This window comes from Phocoena phocoena, chromosome 19 (assembly GCF_963924675.1).
Source record: "Phocoena phocoena chromosome 19, mPhoPho1.1, whole genome shotgun sequence".
Lineage (NCBI taxonomy): Eukaryota > Metazoa > Chordata > Mammalia > Artiodactyla > Phocoenidae > Phocoena > Phocoena phocoena.
The window spans coordinates 43,867,900-43,879,888 of record NC_089237.1 but is presented as its reverse complement, the minus strand read 5'-3'; the positions used below and the strand labels follow the sequence as shown (position 1 = coordinate 43,879,888).

At 46.4% G+C, this 11,989-nt stretch overlaps 2 protein-coding genes across 2 annotated transcripts; one reads left to right on the top strand and one right to left on the bottom strand.

Moving 5' to 3' along the window:
- Positions 1-260: 260 nt before the first annotated feature.
- On the top strand, positions 261-3,129 carry IFT20 (intraflagellar transport 20). The gene is given in 6 exon segments (XM_065897323.1): positions 261-314; positions 317-341; positions 501-629; positions 1,790-1,875; positions 2,483-2,586; positions 3,048-3,129. Coding segments are annotated over 6 exon segments (480 nt in total).
- A 1,551-nt stretch (positions 3,130-4,680) lies between these two features.
- TMEM97 (transmembrane protein 97) lies at positions 4,681-11,584 on the bottom strand. The gene is made up of 3 exons (XM_065897838.1): positions 11,459-11,584; positions 5,863-6,007; positions 4,681-4,940 (listed from the first exon to the last, which is right to left on the bottom strand). The coding sequence occupies exons 1-3, from the start codon at positions 11,582-11,584 to the stop codon at positions 4,681-4,683; spliced, it is 531 nt and encodes a 176-aa protein (XP_065753910.1).
- Positions 11,585-11,989: the final 405 nt, after the last annotated feature.

Here is an 11,989-nt window from a genome sequence, read left to right as displayed (position 1 = left end):
CCAAGTTAACTGTTCTATTCTCCTCCACGCTTTAGTGATATTTCTGTAAAAGCACTTAACATAGTATTATTTTTCAGTGTACATGTCTGTCTTCCTCCAGCTAAACTCTGTGCTCCTCCAGGGCGGGCACCATGTTGTACTCATCTTTACCCCCAGCATCTAGCAGTGTTGGCATGTAGTAGGCCCTCAAGAAATGTGTGTTGAATGAACGATGCCTGTGACAAGCAGCTGGAGTTTATTCTTTCCTGACCCTTGCTCCTATGACACACCTCTTCCTGGCTGACACTGTTACCCCTTCAGAGCAGGACTGCTCTTCTCTAGGGAAGCTGGAAAGGAAACAGGTGAGGCTCAGAGAGGCAGAGGCAGAGGGAAGGGGGAGCCTTTGGAACGTCTGGGTTTTTGGCATTGGTGTCCGGGGCCAGGAGTGGGGCTGGGCTGGAAGCAGGCATTTCCTTGAGTGGCTGGGAAGTGATCGGGGATTGGGGCTGGTTTCTTTACAGCCATGGCCAAGGACATCCTGGGTGAAGCAGGGCTGCACTTTGATGAGCTGAACAAGCTGCGGGTGTTGGACCCAGAGGTTACCCAGCAGACCATAGAGCTAAAGGAAGAGTGCAAGGACTTTGTGGACAGTGAGTGTCATCTGGGGAGACATGGTGCCACTCAGCTTTGTGCCCCGCCCCCACCCCCGGACTGCAGCTTTTGGCCCTGCCACAGTGGAGCTGCTGGCTCCCAGAAGGTTGAGCCTGGCCTTCATGAATTCCCATGTGCCACCCACCTTGTCTACCTGCCTTCTTGTGTAGTCCCAGAGCACCAATCGAAACAAACACTGCAATGGAGAGAGGAGGGTATTTGTTTAGATATGCCATCTCAGGAACCTTAAACTTCAGAACTATGGCTTGGGGGTGGGAAGTGGAGTTATGATTTGATTTCTTGGGAGAAATAGTGTTCTGAGTACCCAGCTTGCCTTTATTGATTGATTGATTGCCATGCCTCAGGGCATGACCATAAGTAAATAAATAGTTCCTTGACCAGGGATCAAACCGGTGCCCCCTGCAGTGGAAGTGCAGAGTCCTAACCACTGGACTGCCAGGGAAGTCCCTGACTTGCCATTATTTGGAGTGAAAATTTCTAGAGGCAGTTCAAAAGACTCATTTTTTTTAGCTAGAGATACCCGGGATGCCTCCTGTCCCAGCAGCCAAGCAAACCCAGTAGCAGTGAATACAGAGCAGATCTAGCTAGAGCAGGGATTTCTGAGCTTTTGGACATCTGTAGGCTGTGGAGAGAGCTTGACTGGTGAAAGGTAGCGTGGGTTCTCTCACCAGTCTTCTGATTGCTGTGTGCATGTCGTCCTACCCTCTGGGCCTTAGTTTACTCCTCAGTAACATGGGGTTCCACTACACCCAAGGACATTGAAAAAAGCAAATGCGAGATTAAGTCCTTAAATGCTTTGAGCTTTTTATTAGCTCAGGTCATAGGTGGAAAGCCCCTACCCCACCATTAACTGAAATCTAGTGTCTTATCTGAGGCTTGTCTAGAGGCAGTGTTCACGTCTGAGGCGGTTCTTTCATGAACACAGCCCTTTGTGCCTCAAGATCCAAATATGCCCCAGTCCAGCTCTGGGCACCTGGCCACCCTTCTCTAGGTTCAGACCAAGGGTGTCAAACACCAAACGTTTTCTGACACAAATTAGAAGGCGCAGTTAGCCCCGCCCTCTTGCTGCAAGGGAATGCTGAGGGAGAGTGGTGATACTGAGAAAATAAAACATTTTGTTTTGTTCTTTCCCCAAAAGAAATTGGCCAGTTTCAGAAAATAGTTGGTGGTTTAATTGAGCTTGTTGACCAACTTGCAAAAGAAGCAGAAAATGAGAAGATGAAGGTAAGATCAGCATGAGTTTTGTCTAAATCTTGGCCTGGTTCACTAGCCTCTCATCCTTCTGCCCTCTTGACTTATTTGGGGGTCGGGGGGTAGGGGAAGGTGGGCGGGGATTCTTTAATTACAACAAGATTTTAAATAAGAATACCCATGCAAATATTGAATGATTATGTTGTACACCTGAAATAATTCCTGGTCCAGTTAACCTACTATTGAACTCTTATATGCCAGTGTACTTTCAGTCATTGTTTCCTTTAATCTTCACGTCATCACTGAGATAGGTGTTTACCCTCATTTTATAAATGAAAAAATGAAGGCGTGCAGAGTGTAGATGACTTGGCAAAGGACACAAATGGCACACCAAATGGGCCACCGTGTGCCAGGCTCTGGGGACACTCCTAGGTCTGCGTCAGAGCTGCAGTTCCGTTCTCACCGGGCACTTTGGGATCGTGAGGTTAATTAAGCCTCTTTCTGACTGACTCCTAAAGCTCTGAGGCTCAACTTTCCCCACGCTGCGCCCCACCCTCCACCGGCCCCAGGCAGCGTCCCTTCCCCACTTGAGGACTTTAATGAAGCCATGGCTTTCTTTGGCAGTATCGTGTTTTTCTAGGCCATTGGTGCTCGGAACTTGCTCAAATCTATAGCAAAACAGAGAGAAGCCCAACAGCAGCAACTCCAGGCACTAATAGCTGAAAAGAAAATGCAGCTTGAAAGGTAAGAAGTTCTGACATAAAGCAAGTTCTTTACTGAACTGCAGTTCTATTTTTCCTTTTTGAATGGTCACCTCTGGTTCTTATTCTTCATCATCGTTCTCCCAGGAATAGTGTCTTAACTTGTCATCCTGATTAAAATAAAAATAAAATTACATTTCGTGGGAAAAAATGTCACTATCAGACAGCCTCTAGTAGTTTGAGAGCACGAACACTCAGGTAGTGAGTGTCCCGAGTTGGCTGGCTCTCTGAAAGGAAGACTCGCAGGGCTGGAGACTTCTTATGGGTGGCCCTAGGTAGGGCTTTGCCTCTTATTTTTTCTCTCTTTCTTGCCCTCACTAACTTCATTTTGAACTCACACCGTTTCTTGGAATCATCTAAATCACTTAACATTCTTCTCTAGAAGAATTAAGTCCATGGTTTATTTCATCCATTTTGAGGGCTTCTAACAATTTTGTTTTTCAGGTATCGGGTTGAATACGAAGCTCTGTGTAAAGTAGAAGCAGAACAAAATGAATTTATTGACCAATTTATTTTTCAGAAATGAACTGAAAATTTCATTTTCTAGCAGGAGGGCAAAAAAAAGAAAAAAACCCCACAACCCCCAAAACAAAAAAACCTCTGTACCAATCCAGTGACTTGACTGATGACCCAAGTGTGTTGTGTGAGATGGTGTGTGAGGAATGCAGCATCTCTGAAGGCAATAAAACAAATCTGGGGGAGCTTGTTTCAGACGTCAGTGCCTATCTGCAGGCGAACACCCAGTGGCCATTGTGGTCCAGGTTCTCACCTCTTGCATTCTCAGTCTGAACTGAGCGGCCTATAAACTTTTTTTGTAAATTCACAAAGCTTTGGAAGGAAAAGCAATAAATTATTATTTTCAAATGGCTTGATCTACCTCTTTTCCTGGTGCCCTTGAAATGTACATTTAACCTTTTGTAAGAGAACCCTGGACTCTCTAGCCCCTGGTCCACAAAACAAACCAGGCAGTGGTCAGCAGCTACCTTTATTTTGACCAGACACAAGAGTCAGACGATACTCCCAACAATCAGACCATGAGGGCTTGTAAGCAAAACAGGCAAAAAAGGGGAACTAACCAGAACCAGCATCTACCATTTTCCATGTGTGTTCACAAGTTTTTTTGTTTTTTTTTTTTTTGAGTTGGCCTCGAGTATGAATTTAGAGAAAGCTAGCAGAATACCAAGTACTAACGTGAAGAGACCCTGTATGCACACGCTGGACCTGTCATGCGCAGCTCCCCGCCACCCGTTGCCTTTGACTGGGAATGAGACAGGAAGGAATTATTAAACTATTCGGTAGGACGAAGTTATCCAGTAGGAGGGACACCTCCAGCGCAGGTTTGAGACAACAGATGTCAAAGGAACTTATGTTAGGTGGTCTGTAAAAAGTAATAGAAGACTGAGGCTTGGAAAGAGGATAAACAAGGAGACTTTAAAAAATCTCTTCTCCTGGGACAACCTGTTTAAGACAGCAACAATACACCTTCCAATTTGACCCATTTCTGACTGAAGGTCATGCCAAGGTTGAACGTTTAAGGAAAACTAAGTTTAACCCTCTTACAGAATAGCTCACCCCCACCTAGGTGTGGGGACAAGAAAACAGTTTTTAATGAATGTCACAGAGGCACAGCTTCAAGCTTAAAAATGGCCTGAGACACCCCAGTGACACGCTGTAGAGTCATGAGTCAAAGGGTTAGTCACATGTATACTGTGGATCAAATGACTCATGAACATGCCAAGTAGGCCATGTTGCTTGGAAGTTTATCTGGTGTCTGGTCTGGTCCTGCCTTTAGTAATCCTACAATGGCACTTGGGCACACAGTGAGGCCTTTGGCACCACTTCCCTATAACCTAGCCCACACCCCTCTCCTCATCCTCAGGTGATCGGTCTGTTTATGCCAGTGCCCTTGGAAGATGAGGGCTTGATGTGCCTCCTGCCAGTGCCTTGGCCTTGTGTGTTGCTGCTGGTGTGTTTCAAATACTACTGAAAACATGGGTTCTGAGCATTTTCCTGGTACTGGGTCCAACAGGAAACTGCCCTGTGGTCACCTCTCCCCTGGACCCGGGGTGATTTTTCCTCATTTTTTCTTTCTTTTCTCCTCATACTTGTAGTAGGGGTTGTGCAACATGAAAAGCAGAAGTATAAGAGGGATGAGAAAGTAGGGCATGTAGAGAGATATAAGGAGTAGTCGTTCGTGGAAAGTCTTAGGTCCTTGTCCTCTGAAACAACTGGCTTTGGAGAAATCCTCGAGTAGAAATGTGGAGAGGATTGGAATCAGAGTTGTCATCGTTTGAACCGAGTAGATGATTGCAGGGGTGCGGATCCACCTGCAGCCTCCTGAGGTCATCGAGGAGAGAAAGAGATAAGGGTTAGATCTGCTCATGGCTCCAGGTATGTCCACAGCATCCTCCACCCTGTCTCTGCCTGCTCCCTTCAGCTGAATCATTCTAGCTCCTTTTGCACCAAGTGGAAACTGGATGTGATATAATAATGCCCAAGGTGCAAACTTATGTGACAGCTGGAGCCCTAGCCACTGACTGCCAAAGAACACTGGGTGGTGTCAGAATTAATACAGAAAAACTCTAGGGCAGTTAAATCGCCATTACTAGTTAAACCAGGTTGGTCTAAAGTGCAGTTGGGGAAAGGGGAGGAGGCGGGGGCTGCCCTGTCAGCAACATCTCTTTGCTAAGTAATTATATATAGGTGAGAGGGATCAAGAGATTCTGCTAAGAGATGGCTTGGGGGTTCCAGTGGGAGAGAAGCTGTACAAGCTTAGTTACCATGAACACTGGTATGGCCACCTTCTTTTTAAAGGCATTCGTCATGGGGACACTGTAAGAATAATTTTTAAATGAGAAGTTAAGCCATTTAGAGATTAGCTTGATGCTACTTCTTACAAGGCAGTATGATATACCCAAAGCAGGAAAGTAAAAGCACCAACAAACGAGAAATTCTGTTGGGGGGGTGGGGGGGGAGGGACGATAAAAAGGAACAAGTTCAAACTTGAAAGTAGCCTCAGGTTTCATGTGTGTGAGAGATTTCTAGTTGACTGAGGCAGTCCTGCAGCCCAGCTGACCACAGACACTAGCCTGAGCCACATTAATGTCCCTATACAAGATCTATCCTGGCCGTTCCCACCAATCCTATATCACCCTCATACAGTCTCCAGGGACCACTCCCCTCTCCCTTGGTAAAACTTTCCCAAAAGATTTCTGGGACCTGGTTTCAGAGCAAAAATGAGATTTCCCCATTTACTAACCTTTGAAGAAGGCATATGTTGCGACAGGAAAGAAAGGCAGCTGAAACACAAGCTCGCAAAACAGGAAGGACTTAAACCACACCGGGGGGTTCTGTAGCAGGGTGTCTTTGAACTCCTCAGTATACCACTGCCGCAGGTTTCTCAGCTGGGAAAAGATGAGGATCACAATGAATACAGCTACCTGGCAGGACAGGCTTCAGCAGCTCCAACCCGCTGGCAGAGCCTCTCACTACCCAGCTCCCTTGGCAGCAGACGGCACACCCAGCTGGCTTTTGTGGTGCAGCCTAGATGGTCATTTAATAAAAACTCACTAGCTCTAACTCAAATGTTACCTTCTCCCAGCAGCTTTCCTCAGCTCTTCCAGCCCAGCATGTCTGTGATAACACATGGCCAGGTGTGGATACTGTCAGGAGCAACAGTATGTGGCACTCAGTAGGCTCTCAGCTGAACGTACAAACGTGAAGTATCTGCCAACAACAGCCTTCTTTATAAAGAAATGATGTGAAAACCATCCTGACGTTTGTCCTTTCAAAATAGCAACTGCACAGCAAGCTCCAAGGGCCAGATTGCCTCAAATACAGAAATAAGTTTCCTTGTCTTTTTTTGGGGGGGTGAGGTGCGGGGGTAAGTGTAAGGGAGGTAAATCTAACCTCTGCGAAGTTGCAATTTTAGACAATCTAACTTATCCCCAAATCTCAAGTTCCTTGTCATTCTTTACCCCCCTAATTCTAAAGTTTTTTTCTCTTTTAGGAGATCAGTAGTATATTTGCAGAGGAACAGACTCTGCCTCACTCTGGAGAGTGAGTGGTCTCGGTTCTAGCTTGGGCCCCACCTTCGTGATGACACTGTCAAATCAAAAGATGCAGATCCATGTAGACGAGGCTGCAGGCAGGGGAAGGAAGCAGGAGGGTTTGAGGCTGCCCATTTTGTGCTCTTTTAAGAGCCCAAAGCCTAGGGCTCTCCACACTACGTAGACTACTGAAGGTCTGTCACATTTCACATTTAACCTCCTAGAGATGGCATCTTGATATTATGATAAATCAAGACAGCTTCCAAGGTAAGCATTTGGCTTACAATGGAAAATCCAAAGATATTTTCCCTGTTAATTTTTAATCTAAAGATAAAGGCTCACTATTGTGAAATAGAGGCCTCTGTGCTGCAAGTGAGCTTTAAGCAAACATCCAGAAACAAACATTCTGTTAGCATAATATTAATTACAAAAAGGCCTTAGCTAGATAATCAATTTATTGACCAAGTGATCTTGAATTTGTATTTGACTTGAAATTTAAATTCACAGCAATATCCTTAGCTTCCTTCTAAGCACTTTTCAGGATGGTAATGTGGTAGAAAATATTCATAGATATTCACTGCATCTCTCCTGGGCTCTATTTTCTCATCTGTAAAACAAGCAACTTGGACAAAATTTTTTAAGATCCTTCTTTGCTTTCTAGATTTACTTAAAAAAAAAAAATTGGAAGGATGTATTTTGAAAGATTTATTGCAGAATTTAAAAGGCATTCTGGTTAATTTGGGCTTCCCTGGTGGCACAGTGGTTAAGAATCTGCCTGCCAATGCAGGGGACATGGGTTTGATCCCTGGTCCGGGAAGATCCCACATGCCGCGGAGCAGCTAAGCCCGTGCACCACAACTACTGAGCCGGCGTGCCACAACTGAAGCCCACACGCCTAGAGCCTGTGCTCTGCAACAAGAGAAGCCACTGCAATGAGAAGCCCGCGCACTGCAACGAAGAGTAGCCCCCGCTCGCTGCAGCTAGAGAAAGCCCACACGCAGCAACAAAGACCCAATGCAGCCAAAAACAAATTTATTTTTAAAAAAAGGCATTCTGGTTCATTTGAACTTCACTTTCTGTTTAATTCGTATACATTCAGATCCACCTATTTCATAAATCCAGGCAGATTTGTACAACACTGTAATTTCTAAGGGCTGCACGATGATAACAGCAAAATTTAAAACACAGTTGACCCTTGAACAACACAGGTTTGAACTGTGCAGGTCCGCATATATGCAGATTTTTTTCAACAGTAAATACTACAGTACTACACGGTCAGTCGGTGGCTGGTTGAATTTGAAGATAGGAACGTGGGTATGGAGGGCTGACTATAAACTGTACGTGGATTTTCAACTGGAGGGTCAACACCCTTAACCCCCAAGCAGAGTGATGAGCATGGTACCCAGGGGCTGAGTGCCTGGCTCTGAGTACTGGCTCTGGGCAAAGCACTTAATCTCACTAAACTTGTTTCCCAGTTATAGTACCTACCTCGCTGTTGGTAAGATAAAAAGAGTTAATACTTACAGTCATTAGAACAATGGCTAGCACACAGTAAAGGTTAAGATTACTTAACTGAATGTAATACATATTTGGAGAAGTTCAATTTAATCCTATTAAAATCTCAGCATGCAACTGGTCATTAATAATTATTAGGTAAGACCCCCCAAAATAAAACTTTCCATTTATAACTGACTCACATTTGACTCAACTTATCATTGTTATCCATTAAAATATTCACCTGGCCTACGCACATGGATTTATAGACCGAAGTTGCTACTGAACGGTCTTGCACTCCTCTTAGAATGAGCGCACAAACTTTCAGCATCTAGATGCTCACTTGTTTTCCCGTATTTTAACAGAAGCAATGCTACCCAGCTGCAGATGATACTACGAAATGCTTCCCATCCTCTCCATGTTCTAATCCAAACTAAATTCTTATTGTTTCACAGTAAGAGTTTTTCAAAGTGTTGATCTGATTCAAACCAAGAAAGATATTTGCAAATTTTAGCCTAACCATTATGTGATCTCCACAAGCTTTTTAGTTCTGGAGAAATTCCTTCTATTTAGGGAGGAAAAACACAACAGATGTTAAAATTTGGCATTTTTCAAAGAGAATGTGAAAATAACTCAGGGCTTTTATTATTATTATTTCCCCATACAGAAGCAACAAAACCATCATTGCCCACCCCAAAGCAACAAGAATGAATAGAGACACAGGCCTTCCAAGCTGGGTGGCCCCTGTGTTACTAAGGTCTTTAAACAGTATCATAGACACACACACACACACACACACACACACACACACACACACACACACACACACACACTTACAGAGTTTCTGGTCAGATCCTGCCTATGTTGGCCCTTGACCTTTTACTACAAGTCAACTTAAAAAAATAAAGCTGAGGGCTTCCCTGGTGGCGCAGTGGTTGAGAGTCCGCCTGCCGATGCAGGGGACACGGGTTCGTGCCCTGGTCCGGGAAGATCCCACATGCCGCGGAGCGGCTGGGCCCATGAGCCATGGCTGCTGAGCCTGCGCGTCCGGAGCCTGTGCTCCGCAGCGGGAGAGGCCACAACAGTGAGAGGCCCGCGTAGCGCCAAAAAAAAAAAAAAAAAATAAAGCTGAGAAAACTACCAAATCAAATATATAAGTTTAAATGGGGTCTTTATGATTTTGGAAACATTTTAATTGTATTTTGTGAGTGGAGAGCAAGAACTTGTGGGAATGGCACATTCACAAAAGATAGGAAAACCAACAGCTGTTAAGTCTGGAACGGTTGGCTACCTGGAGTAACATAACTGCTATGTATGTATGTATTTATTTTGCTTGTGCCGGGTCTTAGTTGCAGCACTCGGGATTTTCGTTGCGGCAGGCGTGTGGGATCTAGTTCCCCGACCAGGGATCGAACCGGGCCGCCCAAATTGGGAGTGCAAAGACTTACCCACTGGAGCACCAGGGAAGTCCTATGACTGCCTAGTATTAAAGGGACTCATAACATCAGAGATTGTGAACAGGCAGCCTGCTTGAGTCCTGTTGGCCACACAGACTTTGCACAGACATGGCTCTCCTTTCTTCAAGGCAACTAATGGCTAATGCGGAGCTGTGATGACCTGTTTAGAAGGATCATGTACTACCTGGGCCTGTGTCGTAGGCTGAATAATGGATCCCAAAGACATCCACATCTTAATCCCTGGAACCTATGAATGTAACCCTATTTGGCAAAAGTGACTTTGCAGATGTGATTAAGTTAAGGATTTGGAGATGGGAAGACTATCCTGGTTATCTGGTGGGCCCTAAATGTAATTACAAGTGTCCTTATAAAAGTTGGGCAGAGGGAGATCGGACTAAAGAAGAAAAGGCAGCAAAGTGATGGACCGAAGCAGAGATTGATGTGATGTGGCCACAAGCCAAGAACACCCACAGCCACCAGAAACTGGAAGAGGCAAGGAACAGATCCGCCACTAGGACCTTCAGAAGGAACAAGGCCTACAAGACTCATTTCAAACTTCTGACCTCCAGAACTGAAAGATAATAAATTCGTGTTGTTTTAAATCACTATATTTTTGTAATTCGTTACAGAAGCAATAGGAAACTAATACATCTTGTATATGTTTGAGCTTGCGACTTAACTCATCTCTCTCCTACTTGACAGTTGAAGCTACAGAGCCCTGACTTGCCCAAGGAACTCAAGAAGTTCTTGGAAGAACCAAGTCCCCAGACAATGCTCTTGCCACACACAACCTACACTTTTCCCAGGAAAAGGTAGGTCAGAGGTCTTCCCATTTATGCTTGGAGTTAGAAACAAACCAGACTACGGAGTGGGGGTTTATTGTTGAGCAGTGGCTCTTAACCTTTTGGGGAGGGTCAGACCCCTGGAAAAGTTGATGGAAGCTATGGAAAACAAGGCACACACAATTTTGCATACCCCATTAGGGGTTCATGGACCTCAGGTTAAGAACCCCTGCTCTGCAGAGAAAAAGCATTTAAAGAGAAACAGAGGTAAAATCAAATCTTTACTAGACACATCAGGCTTGCCTGTAGTTCTGCAGACAGATTGGAGAAGTGTAGAACTGAGGACTGGAATTCCGTGATAGAAGGTTATAGGGTCCAGACATGAAAATAAAACTCAATAAATAAAAAGCATTTAAAGCAAAAGTTAAAGTTTGGGGTAAAGAATGCTCTCCAACAACCAGGAAATGGGGCTTTCGCCTCCGTTTCTACTCAGGTGATCATTCTTGCTCAAACCCAATAAAAGAGGCCGATTTGAAAAGGTGTCGTTTACTTCTGAGCTTTTGAAGTTGCTGGATCCTAATCTTGAAATCAGGACGCTCTGCCAATGTCCCTTAGAGGGGTCTAATACTACTTGCGTTATTTCTTTGGGATTAGTCGGTATTTTTAAAGCTCTCCCAAGAAACACAACTTGAAAACAAATCCAATATGTGTCCATAATTTAGACACTGGTTCATCCAGGCTACTTCCCTCAAATACTGACAACTGACCAGAGCTGGGGTGTGGGAGTCTTAAACCCAGGGAAGAACTGTCTTTAAAAGGAGCAAGGTGTTTGGCCCCAGGAGCCTTGGGGAAGCGGCTGGGAAGGACAAAGAAAACCCCGAGGAAGAAGTCGAGTTGAAGGGTAAGGAGGGCCCGGAGCGCCGGCGGGACCCAAGGAAAGCAGGAGGGAACCCTGATTGGGCGAGGCGGGGCGCCAGGCCGGAGGAGGGGAGATCACGGGGACGCCGGGGCAATCGCTACGCCGAGGGGCGCCAACCTCGGCGACCGGCGGCTAGGACAGACGGCGCCCTCACCTCCACGGGGTAGAGATCGCGCGGAAGCACCGCCTGCAGGTCCACGAGCAGGGTGATGGGGATGTGGGAGAGGAAGTAGAGGCCCAGCAGCCACTCCAGGCCGCGCCGGGCGCCCAGACGCCCCATCATCAGTCGGTTGGCAGAGCAGGAGCCTAGACTACGCTGGAGGGAACGCGACGTGAGAACAGGCCCGCAATCGCGCCATCCCAGGAACCCGCGCCCCGCCCCGCCCCGCCCCGCCCCGCCCCGCCTCGAGGGCGACGAAGGCCGCTCCCATTGGCTGAGAAACCGCGCGCGGGCCGGGAGCGTCCGCCGAGGAGGCCAGCGGACCGTTTCCATTGGCCGTGGGGAGCACCGCGTGACTTGGGGGCGGGGCTGCTCGGCTGCCGCGTGGGGCCGCTCCGGGCGCGGGGCTTGCACAGCCAGAGGTCCTGCCTGTCGCAGGGCCTTCCGGCCTTCTCTCCGAGATTGCGTGTCATCCGTGGCCCTTTCGCTCATTACTCTTACGTTCCTTCGCTCCATCCGTTCAGT

What these genes read in the sequence shown, in the direction of transcription:
- TMEM97 (XM_065897838.1), bottom strand. Translation starts at nt 11,584, where the DNA reads ATGGGGCGTCTGGGCGCCCGGCGCGGCCTGGAGTGGCTGCTGGGCCTC. An exon ending in GCGATCTCTACCCCGTGGAG is followed by an intron (nt 6,008 to 11,458) that starts GTGAGGGCGCCG and finishes ATCTTTTCCCAG; the next exon opens with CTGAGAAACCTGCGGCAGTG. An exon ending in AACATATGCCTTCTTCAAAG is followed by an intron (nt 4,941 to 5,862) that starts GTTAGTAAATGG and finishes CGATGACCTCAG; the next exon opens with GAGGCTGCAGGTGGATCCGC.